A 20,816-nucleotide genomic window follows, 5' to 3' on the forward strand; every position below is an offset into this window, starting at 1 on the left:
GTGCCCTCTTGTGGCCTCATGTTTGAACAGCACCCTCCCTTGTATGTCGATTTAAGATAAGTCCCGCCCCTGAGCACCATCATAACCAATCACTACTCAGATGTTGAGTTGAAGCTTTCAAGCTTTGGGTGCGTATGTTAAAAATATGCTCCTCACTATTGCCTGTCAGGTTTCACTGGTCGCAACAAACGCCTTAGTTCAAGCACTGAGTTTAGGCTAGGGTGGAAAGCGTTATCATTGTTGTCAATAGCACCTTTTAAAAAAAGGCCAAGTTGTGTACGAGGTGGTTAGAAGAGAATAAAATGCCTGAAGTATAAACTCAGGGCTAACATTTCCCCATTTAGTTCGCCTCGAGTAACTGTTCTGCCAGCTAAATCAGTGCCACGCTCCTCCAACGTCCAAGGTTGATAATTAGCCCTATAATTATCAGAAAATTCAGCTTTTCTTTTTATTGGAGAAATGAGTGTAGCAGTGTAACTGCGTCGGAATTAACCTGTCAACATAATGTAGCTGAAAGTGGTCGGAGTGTGGGTTTTTTATGTTTGCTTTAACTTGAGAGTAAGGAGTTGGTGATAGTAACGATAACTAAGTTCTAAAACTGGCAGTGACTGCTGTAGAGCTAGCTTACATTTACTAACGGTTTACTCTTAACGTCACTCGAACAGCGACGAACCGTGAAGTGAGCTGTTTAACCGTTCTCTAAAGCCCCCAAGAACCCTGTTTACTGATGGCGGTCTGTTGTGGTGCGTGTGCCATGGTGACACAGGGGTGGGTCTTTTCTCCTCTTTAGTTTTGCTGTTTTCAAGGCAACCGACCCATGCTGTGAAATCTGCCCATCGTGAAATCCCTCAAGTCTTTTTGGTCATCTCATCTCCAGTATCGACTCATTACTGTGTTTGTACGAGGTAAGTTGTAATGTAATGTAATGCTGTTAGATTTCTTCACAACGGTGTTTCTTTGAATTTATCTCTGTGCCCTCTCCTCAGAAGGGCAGAGGCATTGTTTATTTTGCCACTTTTCTTAGCTCTGTGGCCCCCACAGCCCACCAGACTGGCTGGTAGACTTGGTTGTTTGTATATCTGAACAAGTTTTTCTTTATAGTACTGGAAGTCCTTGTTGTAAAGCAGAGGTGGTTAGGGGGGAAAGGATATTGATGCTGCCTGAAACTGTGGATCAAAGGAAGACTGTAGATTTCTTACCTGGCTTTCCCAAGGCACGAAGTTATGTTTTTACAGTATCTCGACAGAATCAGCTCCATTTGGCAGCACTGATATTTGGGATACAGTGAACAGTAAAGTGGGGTCATCCCATGCAAAATCAGTGGCTCCTCCCAGTTGAACTCTCATGATTAGCTGTTGTTTTTAACATCCACTAGAAGTGTCACCACCTGAAGCCAAACTTTAGTTGTTTTTTAGCACGATTTTTTTCTGTAACTAAAGTTTAACGTTAATGTCATGGAATATATGATAGTGTTAATAATGAAAGTGCGTTCATTTAGTCTCATTGACATAGATTAACATAAACAAGGATTGGTACACTGGATATTATATCTTTTTATCTGATAATTCACTCGTGGAAACTTTAAAAGGTACAATTTGGGTAAACTTCCATAGATCATATCACCATGTGCAAGGTGGCTGGTTCAAACATGTTTCATTCATGTTAGATTTTCAATGCAGGCTTACGTTCTTGCTGTGTTTAGGCAATAGCAAATTCTTTGTTAGGTATATAAAACCATAATCATGGTTAGGGTTAAAATACACCAATTGACTTTTCACTTAAAGCTCTGTTTTCCAGTATGCCGTGGTGACACCCCCCCTCTTTGTCCTCTCTCTGTCCCCTCTTTTGAACGAAATAAGTGTTGCAGCCATGAAGTATACTTCCTATTGTTTGCTCTGGGGCCAGGCTGGAAGAAACCAATAAAAAAGACAGTGGTTCATCTCTGACCTCTTAGTACCATCTGCACCAGTATGTGCTTTAAGTTCTTTGGGTAGAGGTCTTTTGTCTGTTCCTGGGGTGAGACTGAAAACTAAAGAGTACAGAGCATTTTTTTAATCAAGGCTATGAAATCAGTTGGTTCAGTCAGTTCCTTTAAGTCACATTTCAAAATATACTTGTATAAGAAGCCTTACCTGATTTTACTTGAGCTTAAGTCCCTTAACATTTTAATTTTGTAATCATTGCTATTATTATTATTGCTAAACTGTACTGTGATTTCTTAACAGTTGATTTTTAGCACTGCATACAGTAATGAGGAATTTTATTATCATTTTGCAAACCGTAGAGACTCTGAACAGTTAACAGCACTGCTGGGGTGATGTGGCTTAGGCTGTAGAGTGGGTCGTCTACTAATTGGAAGGTCAGTTGTTCGCTCCGTGGCTCCTCCAGTCTGCATCTTGAAGTGTCCTTGAATCCCAAATTATGCACTCCTTTCAGAGTGTGTCTGTGTGATAAAAGTGTTTCAGTCTGTAGTGTAAAAAAGCCCTTGAGTGTTTAGTGAGTGTAGGTGAAAGTTACACAAGCACCAGTCTATTTACCGTTTTGTTCTGCCAGAGGAAGCTGAAAATGTTTTTAGTATGTCAATATTATTGAACTCAGAGTCCGCTGGGGGTATAAGGTAAGAAGGTGCATAAAAATGGAAAACATTGTAACATACAGGTTACGTGCAGGTGAGGTAGAGTATTGAGGCTGGATAGTCAAAAGCACCTGGTCAAAGTTAGGTCCCAACTTGTTGCCAGTTCTGTCAAAAAATCGCCTTTTTGCTTACAAAAGTTGCCAATGTTTTGCTCAATGAATGACAGTGTATTTTGACACTGCATAATTTAGTCAATTAGTCAACCAGTCAACAATCAACATGGTCAGTGTATTATAGTCTCATAGGAAGAAGTTTCCTGGTTCAAACCCCAGCTGGTGTCCTTTTGTGTAGAGTTTGCCTGTTTTCCCTGCCTTTTTGAATTTCCTCTTGGTACTCTTGCTTCTTCCTACAGTCCAAAGACATGCATTGGTTAGGTTAACTGGCAATTTTAAAGCACTGAATGAATGTATTGTTAAATATGGCCTGTAGTCTAAAGTCCAGTGCCAGAGCATTCCAGTTCAGTAGTATTTAAAATAACAGTAAAAATATTAAATCACTCTCTTGACCGGCTCCTTCTGCATAATTCATCCTGTGTCCTCAGTGCTCCTTGTGCCTCCTAAGGAGATTAGCTGCCATATCTTATTCACTAGGCGTTCCTAAACAGATTGGTGCTCTGTGAGGCAGCTCCACCTACACTTCTGTTCACTGTGTGCTCAAAATTCAGCAAGTGTCACTCTGTGAAAACATATATATTCCCTGTTGATTTTATGACAGCGTTTCTTCTTCTGTTCTCTCCTCTTCCTCCATATCATCTGTCCTTTTTTTCTCTCACGCTGTCATTCCTCATCTCTCTCCTTCCCGAACATCCAGCTTACCTGTGCATCATACATGTATTCTTGGCTTGCCTCACCATCTGGTTGTGATTAGTTTGTCTGTAGCTCAGAGTTTTTTCAGTCTCGTGTTCTGCATGATGATTATTGTCTCTTTACAATCGGTGAAGCCCCCTGTCAGGGATTTAGAGCAGCTTACCTCCCCCCCAATCTGGCAGCTGAGTTAAATACTTAGTTCTCCTGGGCATGAACATGGAGTTATGAGCAGAGTAACAGGTGAGTTCTTTCTGTGCTTCTTTTTCCTCACCAAAATGAAGCTTCTATAGATACAGATAATGTAAAAGCTTCTGAATTTAGGAATTAGATTTTATGCTGTCTTACCTAATTTTAATTGTATTATTATTTCCTCCCATTACATGGATAATTATCCTTGAAGTTCTGTATCTTTTCAGTTTACTTTTCTGGATTGACTGCATGATATTTCCATCAAGAATAAGTTGAATTATTAAAATTCATAATTCTATTTCCACCTCAGTCCTCAGCTGGAAATGTGTTCTTTTAATATTATTCCCCACCTTCTTTTTCTCCAAAGTGGTTGTAACTAAAGATCTTTATCTGTTCACCGTTGCTGTACTGACATTTGTGATGAGGTAGCAGGTAAAGTTTTTCTGATGATTCTTTCATGTAGAACCTTTTTGTACATAAATGCTGCATGAAAGGAGAGCTGTTGCTACTGTGTCAGCTAAACCGTCCTCCAAGCACTTTGCAGTCACATCAGGGTTTTTGCTTTATCTTTCTTCCCAGTGAATGTGCAAATCTTTCTTGACATCCACAGTTTTATTTCTACATCACATTTCAGACAATTTAAACTGCAAGCTATTGCTAAAGCATTAGTAAGCTTGACTTTCACATACAGTTTTCTTCAAAAATGAACAAAAATGTAATTTGACCAGATGTTTGCATGGCTTAAATAATAGAATCTCATTTTGTGTGTAAAATCTTTGGTGAAGAAATTTTTATTATGGCTATGAATCTATTAAAATAAAATGAGCACTAAACTGTCAGGCGATACATATATTTGCATCACATTAATTTGTGGCTTGTGCAGTTTCACTTCAGCAACAGCCTGGTGAGGATTTGGTCTTCAATTTCTATCTCTGAAAATTCATGTTTGTCCAAGAAGGAAGAAACCATAGAAATAATGCCATAATTACACTGTGCGCTGTAAGCGATTCTATTCTGAAATGACTGTTGTTGTAAACCTACCTCTCATGTTGTTTATGCGCAGAGCTGCGTGCTCTTGTTCCTTGTGGTCTAGTTTAAATGCATGGTGAGTTTGCCATGTTGGCCTGTGTGGAGAGTCGCCAGTGATTTGTGTATGAAAGGGCTCAGCGTGATGAGAGTCTGTGCATGCGTGTCTGTGGGTAAATCTGAGTGTGTTTGTGTGTAACGTTTGTATGTTAGTTAAGAGATGAAAGAAGCACCAGGCTTCATAATCTTCTTTTGGTAATCTGGGATATTGATGAAAGAAGCAACCGACCATGGTTACCACTTTTCTTAATGGAAATGTGAGTGCTGTAGAGTGTGTACTTTACTTGTGCTTTGTTTTAAAATGTTAATTGCAAGACTTTGCTTCTGATATTGATGCATGTTAAAGTCCTTGACCCGGTATGCAGTTGGTATTTCTTGACCTGCTGGCTCAAAACCAAAATAATCAAGCTACATCATCGTTATGAAATAGCTGTTCTGTAAGTGTCAGTGGAAGTAAGTGATAATTACACAGTGTGACTTTGCTGCTGAAGCAATCACATCAAAATAGCTTAAAGTTTAAATATGCATGGCCTTGATGTACTTTGAGACATGTGGGCAATGAGGAGGATTGCACCACCAAGTTGAACTCAGTTCTGCTCAATATTAATTGTACCTTTTTATACGCTTATTGTTTCGGCCCTCCACAACAGTCCCAGTTTCTCATGTGGCTCCTTGGGAAAATTAATTGCCCACCCTTGCTCTAGCACATTGAAATGCAGCTTTGGGAGTGAGCCACTGGCTGTATAGCTGTCAGAGATGTTTAACTGCGCACTCTGAAAACACAACTTGAGCTCATGTTGTGGAGTTGCCATAGTGAGTATTGCAGCTCCAAGCTAATTCTTGGGAGACTTGCTATGTGACATTTTGAACTAGCAGACTAATCGAGGATCTGTTACCTGTATACTGTGTTTGTTTCCTGTGAGTTAAGCAACTGAGATGAATTCAGTAGTGTGGGTAAAAGCTGTATGGTGTGAGCAGATGGCACAGGATTTGAGCAGGGGGCAATAAAAAGAATTCTAAATCAGTGGTGTAAACAACACAAAGTTCATGTCACCTTAGAAACCGGTCCATATGTGCTGCATTGTAAATTTTCTCATGATATCCTAAAATATCATGAGTCAGTGTTTGAACTGCACATTTTCAAAGGAAATAGTCATTCGGCTAAGCTTTTAATAATCAAGAGCCTATTTTTTCTTAAAGGCAGCAGCATCTAGCTGGTAGATCATTTGTGTATTCCCATTCTTTCATCTATAATTACATTTATGAAAATTTTTAATTATGTATATAGTAAAGGTATTAAGTTTTGAATTTACTGATTATTATTATCCTGGTCAAGTCTGTTTGTGTTTTATTGTCACAGAGTTTGATCAGTGTTAAAACAGAGTAGAAAAAAAGGCTTGTGGATGGTATTAAAAGCTCTCTTCAATAAGTTTGACTGTACTGTTTTTTACAATGCTAATAAAATAAAATACAAGCACTGATAAAGAGAACAGAAAAGCTTTTAGACTGAAGGATTAGACAATTTAGAACTTTAATTTTTGTTTATTTTAATTGGAAATAATTGCCTTTACCTAAACCAAGCAAGTAAGCAAATAAAGAGTGTAGTAATTTCTTTCTTTTTTCATGGCTTTATTGTGTTTGTTATGTCTAGGATGTTTTTGTTTGTTTTTGTTTTGTTTTTTAATCTGTGACATGATTTTTTTTGTTAAAATTATTTCAGTGGAAAATAGATAGAAATTGGGGTTAGCCTCAAATCTTCTGCATTAACAAATCGTGCTACTCAAGGTGTGTTAACCTTGATTCATTGCAAAGCATTACATTTAGTGAAATAAGTATTGGTTGCTTGTTTGTGTTTCAGGTATTGGATCCAAATGCTTCCTGTTCCTCAGCACTGAAGAGTAATCACTGAGTCTGTAGCTGTTACCTCTGGACTGCCACCAGCTCAATGACTTCTACCGCAATTTGTAAACTTCCTCCACCATGGTTTTGAAAGTGGCTGCAGAGCCAAAGAAACTAAAAAAGATGCTAAAGGTTCCAAGGCCTGGCTGAAACAGTAACTGAAGTCAAAACAAAGAACTGAGGGAGGCTGCAAGGTGAATGGAAACAAGACAGAACACCACTGCAGGGGTTCTGTTCTGGACTCCTGCCCCGGTCCACTCCTCACCTAATAGCACTGCTATTTCAGAGGATGAGTGGGATGAAGAGGATGAAGAACAGGCAGAAAAAGAGGATGACTTTTTTAGTCAAATGGATGAGAATGGTATCATTGGACTGTCAGAGGCACTTGAAAATGTGGAATTGGAGGAATGCAATTCAGATGGGTGCCCTGGATCCCTCACCCCAGAGGAGGCAGATTATAGTGAGGGTGAGAGGGACACTCCATCTGAGGAGTTGATCTACAAGCTGAGTGAGCATCTGTCGCACCATAAACCAACAGAAGAAGATACAGGAAAACTGTCATCCTGTGAGCATTAATTTATAATTTATTAACTTTTTTCTTGACCTTCATTTCTTAGTTTCTACTCTAAAGCATTTGAATACACCTGATTCTGAGACCTGTTTGAATAACAGTTGAATAATTGTCTTCATTTTTTTTGTTTTCTCATATTTTATATTTTCTAAAACCTAAAAATAATATGCTTAAGATTATAGAAAACAAACGAATCCTGACAACTGAAAGATAGAAATGTAAATTCCGTCTTTGTTCTCGAGATACTAATTATTTTGTCATCAGGTGATTAAAAGAGGTCCCTGCTTGTTTGGTTCTACTGTAGAGAGTAATTTACAATTGTAAAATCTTTACAAATACACACAAAATTTTCCAGTCTCCCTGTCATATTAGTCTCTTTGGGCAATTTTGAGGAGTCAAAACTAAACGGGATTTAGCCGAATCTGGTAAGTAGGATTGTGGCGAATACTGACATTGTTCAGAATATTTTCCCTCACACACCTTGACACATAAAAGTAACACTTTTAAAGGGTCATTGTGAACGACCCATTGAATCTTGAATAATGGCATGGATCCCCTTGGTTCTAATCCTCACATGATGTGCCACCTTGGGCTTTAGACAACATGAACTAAACTGCTTGTTTGTTCCTGAGTTGTGGTCTGAGACAAAGCTCTCATCACTACTGATCCCTGAGCCTGAAGTTCAGGTCAGTCTAAAACAGAAAAAGCTAAAAAATAGCAGAAGCGCTGGCGAGGTTTGGGGGGGTCCCCAACATGATGACCTTAAGCGAAACTCTGCCAAATTTAAAATAAGTTTGGTTGTTAATGGCTGGAGTCATGGAACTGATTGCGTTTGAAGACCAAGGACGGTGCACATTTGTGTGATTCATTAAAGCTACACAGTCCTTTGTTGCGCAACACGTTTTTTGCTTCCTTATTATTTTTTTCATGCCTTCTTCTTTTTGTAATTATAGATGAGTTAAAAACCTGGTCAGAGGATGTGGAGGTGAGGCAGAGAATGGAGGAGCAGGTAGCAGAGCATCTTTCTGAGTGGGACAAACACCACAACACGACCAATGATGACAAAGATGGAGAAGAAGAGAGAGGGAGGAGTGATTGGAGTAAAAAGAAATTTGAGCACACTAGAACATCAGGGGAGCTTGGAAGAAAGCTGGCAGGACTCGCTGAAGGATATTGTGGTAAAGAAGAGAATAAAGAGATCAGCTCAGGACAATCTTCTAGCGTTCAGCTGCATGGTGTGGACAGTGTCTCCTGTCCAGCCTCCCGTTCTGCCTTACCCATTGCCGCTTCCACTTTGCTCCATCGTCTGCATTTCACTGCCGAGGAATTAAATACTGCCCCAGGAATTGAAGCTGAAACCTTTCCAGAAATAAGCTTTACAGAAAGTTTTCAAGAGTCTAACAGTAGCCACATGAGCCTCAACTCCAGTCCTCGCTGTCCCGAGATAAAGCTCAGGGCTTCGGCTCAGCCAGCAGCATTGTTTTCTGAACAGGTCATCTCAAATCATTACAGGAGATTAAGTAATGGCCCTGGAAAAGAATCAGGAAAGAGAGATAAGGAGCATAGTCACCCCACTCCCACACCGAGAAAGATAAGGAAGCACTCTCCTGAGGCTGCATATTCAAGAACTCATTCCCCCGGCACAGTCAGGCCCAACAAACAACAGAACACAAGTCGTGACAGGGACATGGTAACGCCTAGAACCAGGAGCAATGCTGTCGCAGAGGATGAATCTAGGTAAAACACATTTTGTTAACCATTTTATTTGGGCTTTCTTTTTGCTCTTTTCTATTTTCATACATCACAATTCTCTTTTTCCAGAAAGTGGCCTCTGAGTTACCACACACCAGACTTCTCAAAGGTCGAACCCAGAGTTCATTTTCCCAAAGGCGGTTACAAGCCCCCCAAGGGCAGGCCCTTGTTAACAAGGAAGTCCTTATCACCCGAGCCACCTATAGTCTTCAAATCCCCTGCTGATATAGTGAAAGAAGTCCTACTGAACACCGCTGGTGAGTCTCCTACCTCGCCAGACTCTGATGGACAGGCAACCAGTGCAATCAACGCTATTGTGCCTCAGGAGTTCAGATGCCACCAGCAGGCCACCACACTGGTCAATCAGCTTCAGGTACTAGTAGAGACTAAGAGGCATTTCAGTTTGGAAGAGTTCTCTAAAATTACTTTAAACCACTAAAGTTGATTGAGATGGACAGAAGATATCTAACTTGTGCCAGTATTAAAATCAAAGGTGTAGTAATGATGGCTGCATTCTGCTTAGGGGAGGTCCTATTTCTGTGAATACTGGTTCACTGACAGGGTCTGCTGGGACACGTGATTGAGGCTTCAGTAATAAGATCTGTGCTTTTTGTACTATAACAAGTCAAAATGTCATGAAGAAGTCTGAGTTTTTCCAGGTTAGTGTGAATGCCAATACTGACTGGACTTAAAGTACGAGCTTTCATTTCAAAAGGTGAAAACGTCACACAGGATACCCCAATAAAAACATAATAGTAATATAAACACTTTGAATTTAATAATGTGTGAACATCGAACCTAGGATATGCCAGAAGGGAATGATATATTTAGAAAAAAGTCTCATCTCAGCTCCCAGCTCAAGGTTTTAAAATGGGAAAAATAGGTGAAACGCATATAAACACATGGCACATGAGACTCGTAGTTTTAGGGTGCCCCACTTTATTTCCTCTTTGTTTTAGTGTCACAGTTCAAATCAAACTTATCACAGTGGTGGAATCTGAATAATGGAGACATTTTGTTAATTTCTCTTCACTTAGTTTTAACTATAATATAACAACAACATACAAATACATTTTCTAGAATGACTTTTGTTTAACATTATTACCCAGAATGCCACTGTGCTGTAGCGTTTCAGCATTAAGCCATCCATCCATTTATTTGGACAGCCAACAAAAACAAAAGCAAATCCAAAACCAAAGTACACAGAGATATTTTGCCTGGCTGTCCTCATATGTTCAGCTTTTGTTTACGTTTGACAGCCTCACAGGATGAATTAGACTAAACAGAACCTAAATTCCGCTCCAGTCTTTTAGTCCTCTCTTTTATCACCACCCCCATTTTTGCTTTATTCCCTTTCGTTTTCATTTGTCTCATTTTTTTTTTCCTCATGTCACATTTCTTTTGTACTGCTTCTCCTCACTTCCTTCTCCTTTATTTCCTCTGGCTGCAGGAAGACTACGACAGACTGCTGACTAAGTACGCTGAGGCAGAGAACACCATTGATCGTCTGCGTCTGGAAGCCAAGGTAGTTAATCTAGAGATCCAGCTATAATTTATCACCTTTTAATGGTGTGGAGTGTAACTCAGGGACTTAAAAACAGTACATGTCACTATCATACATAATTATTAGTGGTCTAACCATTAAGCTACTATAAAATATTAAAGTTAATACCAAACTTCAAAGTGATATACAACTTATTTACTTAAATTTTGGGCATTTATTGAATTTTTCTTGTCAACAAAGAGTAATTATGTGGCTTTCGATAGTCGAACAGCTGTGAAAGTACTTTCAAAGTAGTGCTTAAAATTAGAATCATTAGAATTATGAAATAAATTCATTATGTTACAATATTTATATGTCTATATTTCATTTTTGCAGAACAGAAATTTAGAGAATCAGGTCCAGGTCCAGGCAGGCTCAGCACATCATAGACAGAGCAGTATGTCATACAAATGATTAGAAATCTCAGAAAAGTGGGATTTGAAATAAATACAGAAGAGGCAGGAGTAGTGCTGAAGTGTTCGGAAATGGCTCATTTAAAGATTTGGTGCCTCATTTCTGTTTGTGCTGCAGCGCTTCACATTCAGCACCAATTTAAATCAGCTTACTGAACTCCCCACCTCCATTTTCTCCATCTCATTCATTAGAAACTGAACCACCATCTGTTCTGTCCTCCCATCACCCAGGCAGGGTGGGAGGAGTTTCTGTACAACAGAATTTGCAGATATTTGTTAGTCAATATTTTCTTCTGATTAGACATATGTTCCAGTTTGTGGCTGAGCTTAAATCCAGTTTAATAAGAAATCTGACTGGTTCCAGTCTGATTGATGATCTGAATTTAGGTTTTAAGTGGGGTTTTTGTCTTTCTGATTCATCTCTGTTGTCTCTTAATTGCATATTAAAGTGTCTCTGTAGGTGCCATGCAGCTGTTTACTTTTCCAATGTGTGTGTGTGTGTGTGTGTGTGTGTGTGTGTGTGTGTGTGTGTGTGTGTGTGTGTGTGTGTGTGTGTGTGTGTGTGTGTGTGTGTGTGTGTGTGTGTGTGTGTGTGTGTGTGTGTGTGTGTGTGTGTGTGTGTGTGTGTGTGGAAAGGGCCTTCTGAGAGCAGTTAAAGGTCATAAAGATTTACAGCTTTGAGTGACTGTCAGAAAGCTCAGTCTGTTAATTCAGGCTCATTTTCACACTTTGGTTGGCTGATGACTGACTATGTTTAACTCATTGTTTTTTTCCAAACTACCCTCCCTATGTGTTAGTCAGAATAGTTGTGAGGCCTTAGTGAAAGCTTACAACCTGTGGACACTAGATGGGGATGTTTTCCTGCTGTGTATGCTGTTTTTTAATCTGACTCAGTTCACATTTCTAGAATGAGAAATTAGAGCAAACACTGATCAAAACCTGCGGAAGTCTCATTTTGTATGGGTAAAAAAACAATACAGTGATACAGTGTGTCTGTTACAAAATGTAGAAGTCCACATACAGACAGGCTAGGTAATAATTATTGAGAACATGTTTGTTTTTGTTTTTCATGTTTCTTCCAGGTTAACCTGTACTCTGACCCACCAAATCCTGGCCCCTATGTGCAATCAGGACTAAACTGCGGTGCTTCAAAGTTGCTAAAATTGGATTTTCCTCAGGCTCAGAAACCCACGACAGATCAGGGTATCTTCATTTTATTTAATGGTTACTTCTTTGCTGCTAAATCTTGTATTAGTCAGTATCTTTAAACCGGACAGCTTACACCACAATTATCTAAATGGAGAAATGACTGCAGATAAGAAAACACATATTTAGAATTTTTGGGTGAACTGTCTCTGGCTTTGATGATTGTATACAACAGGCATTGTGTACATTTTCCTTCTAATCTGTTTGTCCATGTAACAGGAAGTTCAGCTGCCGGTCCTACAGAACCAGGCTCTAAGCTTGGACAGCAGCTAGCCAATATTCTGTTCAGCCAGGCCGAAACATTTCTGCAGCAGGTAACTGGACAGTTAAATCTTTAGAGATGAGAATGATCAGATTTGCTTGCTGATGATAATGGTGATTTAGGAAATTAATCAATGATAAACCTTTTGATTTTTCATTCAGCTGCAGACGTTTGAGGATCTCCTTAAAAGCAAAAAACTTCAACCTTTTGAACAAACTGAGGTAAGAGCAACAAAAGAACAGCAGAATTCTCTAGGTCTTTAAACATCACATCTAATGGGAACATATATTGAATGGAATAAATAAAAGTTCTTTCTTTTAGGGTATGGCTCAGCTTGCCGAGGGGCTCGAATCTTTAGAGAGGGGATACTTGTTGGCGAGGGATGAGCACAAACTCCTGCAGCAGCGAGGCATAGAAATCAGCCAGTTTGACCCAGAACGGTAATGTTGATGTCTAGCATTACATTGGAATACATTTTATATTTTGTTTTTATGTGTGCTCATTATTCAGTTGTTTTGATTCATTTTTCTTTTTTTACATGTTTGTTGTGCATCAGGGAGTTGGAGGGGCTGATCTTTCAGTGTGGGCTGCGTACGGACGAGCTGAAGGAGCAGGTGGAACAGATGCAACAGGATCAGCCCACCTGGATTACTCCTCCCTCTCCACCTCCTCAACCAACCACACCATCTGCCCTCTCTGTGGATGTTGTAACCTTCACTCACCCACAGGTAGCAACACCATCATTTTAATCTGTGTATGGCCGGGATTATTATGGCTCTGTGAGCAGCATGGGCAAATTGTAATAAACCTAGTCTGTGTGGAGGAGGCATGTGTTTTTAGTGCCCTTGTAGTACAGTGAGTGTAGGGAATTGCATTCATTCACACTCTAGTTACAAGGCAGACGTCTGCAGAGTGGTTGATTACCACAAATCAGAAGGTCAGTGGTTAGATCCCAGCTCCTCCAGTGTACTGTTATATGGAACTGTCCTTAGGCAAAATGGCAAAAACTGAAATTGCTCCAGACTCCCGTGAGTGTGTGATACATATAGTATTTAACTGCTTGATGTGGTTTGTAGTGGAGAACTTGGATTTTTATTTCACAAAATTGGACTATTTTTGGTTTATGATGAAATCCCTGTTCAGGACAGGATCACAGCATTACCAGACTTTATCTTGTCATTTACTTTTTTCTTTTTCTCTTTTGAGGTCCTGCCTGTGCCTCTGCTCTCTGAGGCAGCGGAAGCAGAAGTGAGCTCAGCCTGTAAAGAGAACGATGAAGAGAAGTCCAAGGGAGAGGATGAAGAAACTCTCTACTTCAATCCTCTGAAGGGCAAAATTAAAAGTGTTGCAGAGGACTTTACCATGGCAGTGAATCAGTGAGTAGCTATATTTAAATGCATCAATATGATGAAATCTGATAAATAAGGAGCCCTGCAGCTAGGACTTTTAGTTATTTAACTGTTTCTTCTCCATCTGTTTAGCTACCGAAGCATCAAGGAGCTTCCCAAACTTCTAGAGCGTAGCCTGAATGAAGCAGTTCTCACCTCTCCTGCTTTAAGAACTAACATGCAGTCTGAACACAAGGACAGACAAGAAACTGGAAACAATGAAGTCTGGAAAACTCTCTCTCAGAGGTTAGTCTCAAAGTAATAGGCAAGATGGTCTGCATTTTTACCAGCAGCACAATTTGTTCTTTCTATTGGACAAAAAATAGAATTAAAAAAAAAATACACAGCAGAGCTAATTGGGAGGAAGCTCATTTCTCTGACCACTGGACTAAATTCTCTCCAATTATCTGTTAACAGGAATGCACAATCAGACCACCAGGACTATTCTTCTGACATGAACAAACAGCAAAACAGCAGGTCCAGTACTCGTCCGGCCTCCAGCCGGCTCATGATGCTTCCTGTTTTTCATCAGAGTAACATAAAGAGGGTAGAGGTGGGAAAGTCTCACAGCAGCAGTCTGAGCAGCCTCGGAGATGTAAAAGTGTCAGAGTCGAGGAGCTCCGAGGTTCAAGCTGGGGGCAGGAGAGTGTTTTCTCAGGTCAGTTATATTGTAAAGTGCCAGTGATGATCACTTATCCTGTATCAATTCCATTAAAAATGTTGCTTTATTATGGCCTGTATGGTGTATGGTTCACAGTATTTGACCTCATGTATTTGTAAAAGCTCGAGTGAAAATGAGCTGATCATTTTTGGACTTGGAGCTGATAAATACTGAACAACAGTTAAATTTTACTAAAAGGAAGAAACTGGTTACATACGCATATTGTTGGCACTATTAAAGCAACATAGTGTCATATGTCTACGCTAGAGATGGCACGATACCACTTTTTTATGTCCGATACCAATACCGATATCATAAATTTGGATATCTGCCGATACCGATATGAATCCGATATAGTGTGTTTTTTAATCAATAAAACTGTTTTTTTAATATCTTGCTGCTTTTTGTATAAGTTCATACTCAAGTTAAAAAAAAACAAAAAAACACTAAAGCTATTCTGTTATACCTGTATGCAAAAAATACACTGCACCCAAAATATTTCATAGTTCAGCAATACTGATCAATCTAATAAACTTAAACCTGCTCCATCCTCCCTATTCTGGTATTTTAAAGAGTAATTGATTGAAGTAGCAGCAGGAGAGGGAGGGGGAGAGAAGAGGCAGTCACTCCATATATCGGTTGTTAAGCTTACTGCGGGAATGCTTTACAAACATTCAGAGATGAACTTACACACTTGCTTTACTTCTCTCTGGGATAACTTTCTCGGAGATGAAATGCTGGTTTGGTAGCGAGGCTACAAATACACACAGCCGCTCTATCATGTGAGGCATACTGCTCCGACATGCTCCAGTTATGAGCCGAGTTACGCCATGTCGCAAGTTTTGTGAGGTGCTTTTTTTTTATTTTTAATGGATCGGATTACATTTTTATTTCCCTCCGATATCCGATCCAGTAATTTACGTCAGTATCAGACCGATACCGATACGTAATATCGGATCGGTCCATCTCTAGTCTACACTGGCAGAATACTAGTTATAGCATTATCATTTTTAGCAAGTTAATTAGTTAGCTATAGCCTATTATATATTATTTTACTGGTGCATTTTCCTTGTGCTAATTAATATATTGTATATAATATTATTATTACTAACAAGCTGACAGATCAGAGCTGCTACGTTGCTGCAATGTATTCCTTCTTTCCTACTACTTGTTTTTGCATAGGCTTAGTTTTAACAGTGTTATGAATTAAGCTTGAGGAGATTAGTGAAGTTAAAAATCCTCACACCACCTCAACAAGTAAGTGGTGAAAATTCATCTATTTAATGACCAATCGGTGGTTTCTCTATGGTGACTTCTTAAATACAGCTGATATATAAGTGCTGGCTTTAAAAGTCAAAAACAAAATTCTCCCTATATCAGCGTATATGTGCACTATTTGAATTGCCCCTACAATAATGCTAAAATATTTCTGTAATGATTAATAAAACACTTTATTTTACTAAAGATTTGAAGTATTCGTTCCAGCTGCCTAGTGTGATGATCAGTGTTGATGTTGTATAACTTCTGTTTTGTAGGATGGGATCATCTCTCCAGAGACAGACAGCGGGTTTGTTGGTTCAGAGAGCAGCCGTCTAACTCCTGCAACAGCTTCCAGTCCTCTCCACCAGAGGGCATCAGAGAGGTGAGTCCAACTCTGCCTCCCTTCCTCCACAGTGATTTACTGCACTAATAATTTCAGCTCAGGTGCCATCCCCCACCCCATAACACACACAACACATTCTGATGTGATTTTCTGTTGTTTTAAAGTTATTTTTTTCTTTCTTTGATTAAGTCTTCTGTGTTTTTGTTTTTGTCCTTGTTACATTCCATTGTGGTGCAGCGGTGTTCCAGTGCCTCAGGAAGGAAGCACGAGTCCTCAGACAGGCCGAGTCTTTGCACCATCTCATTTTTCCTCACCGTTGCACAGTCATACAGCTAAAGACCTGAGCATGAGCTCCCGACTTAGCCTCAGCCTCGACCAACCACAGAGAAGCAGAAGGGCAGTGAGGAGACGCACCTTCTCCTGCTCTCCAGAGCGCTGTGTCAATCTGAGAGAACAAAGGGTGGAGAGTGGCAGCAGTGAGTTTGGACTTGAAAGTGACGGCAGTGAGTTTCCAATTTAATTTACTTAGTAATCAGTAGTGCTCTCTCTCTTTTTGAGTATGTAACCTGCTGACCTCCCCTTATTTCTACAGCTCACATTGACTCTGAAGGTGAAAAGACTGACCAGTACAGCAAATCCATCAATTTCCTCGACAGCTCACACTCAAGCTCTTCCACCACTACTCAGCACCACCGTTGCGATTCTCCACGAGCAAGGAGTTCCAGTCAGAATTGCATGTGAGTGTTTGTGTGTCTGGATGGGACTTGAAGCAAACAAGTCAACAGTACAAGTGGAGAATTTTCCAGAAACAGAAACGTCCCAGCTCTGGGCATAAGGCAGTAGAGTCACTCCACAGTGTCGCTGTGAATCCTAATGATTTCTGATGAATGAGGATAACTGTTGCTATACTAATGCAGTAACATGATCACGCCAAAAACTAGTCGTAATGTTTTTATTATAATTTTCTTTTATGTATTTTATTACAGAATCGCCTGCTGTTGAATCAGGTTGTATATTAGGAGCTTCTGTTTCCTGCATGGTGTGGTGTTTCTTGTTTCCTTTCAGAATGCGTATGCACTTGGATTGACACCTACATCAATATTTTCCATCCATTTTTCACCTGCTGAATGGTTTATTTGCATATTTTCCACAGTAAAGCATTTTAGAAATCACATCACAATATTTGGCCACAAAACTTGGTGTGGTATGGTAGTGTATTAGTTCAAGCTTACATATGAACTGCAAAGGTGGATTATTTTGTAAAGATCTTTTTTTCTGTTTTCCTCTAGTGATGCAGTCCAGATACTGCAGGCTGAGGTAACCAAACTGAAGGAGAGACTAGAAGATTGTCTGAAAAACAAGAAGCCTATCAGCTCTATTAGATCAGCTCCATCAACTCAGGATAACAGCTCTAGTCAAAGCACCTCTTCAACTTGCTTCAGGTTGTTTTTTTTCTTTTCAATGCTCCACATATAACCACAGAGTCAGTCTACTGTGATGGATTATACAGTCGCTTGTCTTTGTTGCCAAGTAGGCGCACTAAAAACCTGATTTATGTTTGCTTGCTGTGGGTGATATTCCCAAATCAAATTATTCCAGATGTCTAACAACTACTGGAATTTATGACTTTTTATCTTATGTGCAGCACTTTGTGACTCTGTCTAGAAAGGTGCTATATAAATAAAATTTTATTTACTTATTTAATAATAATAATTGTTGATGCATAATGAACTATGTGATCTTATTTTCTACGGCCTGATTTGTAAATATCATAGTCGGGTCACAAATGAAGTTTTAAAGCATTTATAGCAGATTTGGTTTTTGTTGCTTGCTGTTAATTTAGTCTTCTTCCACTGCTCAGGTCTAGAGAGCAACGGAGTGATGTCAGTGCAGGGAAAAGAGAAACACAGATGGTGGACGAGGTTGAGGAGGAGTCCACACAGAGACGAACAGCCAGGAGAAAATCTGCTTCTACAAACCAACAAAAGCCACAACATGATTACTGTGAGTTCATCATGATTAACAATTGATCATTAAAATCAAGGAGGGAGACGGAGTGATACCAGTTTATTCATTTCATTTAGCCATTATGAAAGTTTGTATGGTCGAACCGAAGCATGTTCACTCACAGGGACTAAGAGTGTCGTCTACTTTAAGGTTCTCATCCTGTTTGTGATTCTGAAGCCTGTTATGCTCATTAACTCCTATTTTTAATGGCATGCCATATCACTTATTGAGTCAGTGTTTTATTTTCAGTGACAAGATCGGAGCTGCAGCCCTGTGCACCACAGCCTCAGGTGTCCAGATGCACTCAAACATCTGCAGCACCAGACAGCTGCTCCTACCACACAACTACTGTCTACAGCAGGCGAACACAGCACAGTAAGAACACCTACCACACCACTGGAGACACAAAGACAAATTCAGTCAAATACAGCTTCAGAAATTTGAAATTGCAGTGGGACCTGTTCAGACGTGTTAAATAAATCCATGTAGGTTCTCAGTCATCTACACTGCAGTCTTGAGCTGAGGGAAATCTCTCTCTGTATTGCAGGGAAGCATCCTGTTGTTTCTGTGTCTGAAAAAACAGATGAACCTGACAGCAGAAGAAGTCAAGCTCCTGTTTGTTCTCAGTGTTTGTCATTTCACAGAGCACCCCCTGAACGTGAGAATAAATGCCTGGATAAACATGTTTGCTAGCAAAGAGGGCAGAATCCAAGTGTCTGAAGTGCACTTTAATTTGAAGATGTTTTTAACCAATGTTAAAGCTTTATCTGGATTAATTTTATGGTTCGAATGAGTCGATCAGCCTCCATAAAGCCTCTTTTTAATGATGTCTCTGTACTGTCAGGACCAGTTGGTGGCGGTAGAGAGACGCCCCGTGCCTCCACTTGCTGCCATCAATGTCCTCTCTGCGGTCGCCTCGAATCATACAAAGGTTAGAGACCATGAGATGTGTTTCAGATGCAGAGTTAGAGCACTGAGGTTTAAATCCTTATCAGAAGAAGGATGTACTGTTATCTTTGTGTGGCTAATCCATTATTTCACCTCACAAAGACCGAGTTTGTTTGTTGAGTGTCAGCAGTGGAAATTTCTGCCCGATCACTGTTCTTGGCTCATAAATTTAGTCTGCAGTAAATGAGTGCAATTATTTTAAGTGTTAATGGAGCTCCTGGCCTGCTCTGTGGTTCGCAGACAGTCACAGACTCTCCGACTCTCCCGCACACATAAAGTACCAACCAGCCGAGTCCCCTGATGGAGCAGCGGGGAGCAGGTTCTTTGCATCTGCACCTGCACCTCCACTGCTGCAGTGCATGCCAGTGTGCCCTCCACCACTCCTGTAAGTGCGCTGCTCTCATAGCTCACACACTTTTCTGACACACTATGCAAAAATCCTAAAATTTTCATTTTCTGCTTTTTTTGTTTCCTAAACTTTTAGATTAACATGCAAGTAACAGATTTCACTTATTTATCATTATTTTCTATTTAATTTTAAAATTAAAGATGACAAACTGTGTCTAGAATCCACACAGCATTATCGTCTCAGTCTAAAAACACAGAGGGCAGATTTCACTGGCTTGACTGACCAGGTCGTTCCCTAAGTGCACATGGCTGCGCTGAGGGGAGGTTTTTCCTCTTAGCTGAAAGGTTTGCTGGATGAGGATTTGGGGCAAAATAGTGCAAGTTATGTGCAGTTTATTGAACAGTTTCTGATACATAACAGTTTTCATATATAGTTTTGAGAGAATGTTACAGAGAAACGTATTGTTTTGTCCTGATCCTTACTTACTTTTTACCATCTCCTCAGGTTGTACTCGTCCCCCCTCTACGTCTCTTCTAGCAGAACTCACATGTCCTCCGAGGTCACTGGTCCTGGGGAGGTGAGGAGGACGAAAAGACGCTCACTGTCTGTTGACAGGGAGCACTCGTTGGACAGCTCACTGAACAAAGCCATCAGAGCAGCTCGACACATGAAACACACCTCCAGGCACATGGCTCGCTCGTTGGCATCTGGACTGCAGTACCAGGAGCTGCTTACTCAGTCCTGCAGCTACTAGTGTGAACTGTCATCACAGGCACTAAGACTGAGAGTCATTAACTCCAAAGCAGCTGCAGAACGAGGCACAAGCCAAAAGAACTGAGTCGCACCAAAGTGAATAAAAATCTCAAATCCTCCTCTTTGTAAGTTTTCTTTGCTGATGTTTTCAAAGATGGCCACCTGAGAGGGGGAGGGACTAAAACATGTATTTTTATATGCTGGTAAACATTACAATAATTCTGTTTACACTAATGTCTTATAGATCATATTTATTTTCAAACCTATGACGTACTACAGAGACCTGTGTATTCTCGTGAATTAGTTCTGCACTTTGAGCCATTTCTTGATCATGTGACACTAGTTTTCAGAAATCTGAAATTAACGTCAGTGTTATTTTAGTTGCTGTAGAAGTTAATTTTCTGATGATGTAGAAACTCTTTCTGCTGTAAATGAAATGCACTCATGAACCATGATCTCAGTTTTAGATGGCCATTCTTCAAACCACTAATCATTTGATGTACCAAGGGCCTCAGATGCTGGATATCAAAAGGTTTTTTTTGTATGTGTAGGTGATATATTTTAAAATGCGATGTTCTAGATATGCTTTTTGTACTACGTTTTTTTATTTATTGCCCATTTGTCCCAATGTTGATCCAACGCAATTTTCATTGCTCCGTAATGAGCCAAGTAAATATAAAAAAGAATGACTGTGTGTTGTTGTTTGTTTTTTTTAAGAAATAATGGGGAAAAAAAGTTCAGTCTT

At 39.9% G+C, this 20,816-nt stretch overlaps 1 protein-coding gene across 4 annotated transcripts; it reads left to right on the forward strand.

Moving 5' to 3' along the window:
* Positions 1-345: 345 nt before the first annotated feature.
* Positions 346-20,757, forward strand: akna (AT-hook transcription factor). Of its 4 annotated transcripts, XM_039614843.1 has the most exons (24): positions 389-403; positions 791-905; positions 6,575-7,180; positions 8,140-8,923; positions 9,008-9,311; positions 10,389-10,463; positions 11,977-12,097; positions 12,320-12,414; positions 12,524-12,583; positions 12,684-12,802; positions 12,919-13,090; positions 13,569-13,738; positions 13,844-13,996; positions 14,168-14,408; positions 15,947-16,053; positions 16,252-16,517; positions 16,607-16,751; positions 17,304-17,456; positions 17,876-18,018; positions 18,271-18,396; positions 18,569-18,679; positions 18,866-18,952; positions 19,210-19,354; positions 19,823-20,757. In XM_039614843.1, the coding sequence occupies exons 3-24, from the start codon at positions 6,814-6,816 to the stop codon at positions 20,070-20,072; spliced, it is 4,194 nt and encodes a 1,397-aa protein (XP_039470777.1). In that variant the 5' UTR covers positions 389-403; positions 791-905; positions 6,575-6,813; the 3' UTR covers positions 20,073-20,757. The 4 variants fall into 4 exon arrangements, with proteins under 4 accessions (XP_031594928.1, XP_039470778.1, XP_031594927.1 ...); XM_031739067.2 differs by having other exon boundaries at positions 353-905; XM_031739068.2 differs by lacking the exons at positions 17,876-18,018; positions 18,271-18,396; positions 18,569-18,679; ... (1 more) ...; positions 19,210-19,354; positions 19,823-20,757 and adding an exon at positions 17,001-17,021 and having other exon boundaries at positions 346-905; positions 17,304-17,423.
* Positions 20,758-20,816: the final 59 nt, after the last annotated feature.

This window comes from Oreochromis aureus, linkage group 7, assembly GCF_013358895.1.
Source record: "Oreochromis aureus strain Israel breed Guangdong linkage group 7, ZZ_aureus, whole genome shotgun sequence".
NCBI lineage: Eukaryota > Metazoa > Chordata > Actinopteri > Cichliformes > Cichlidae > Oreochromis > Oreochromis aureus.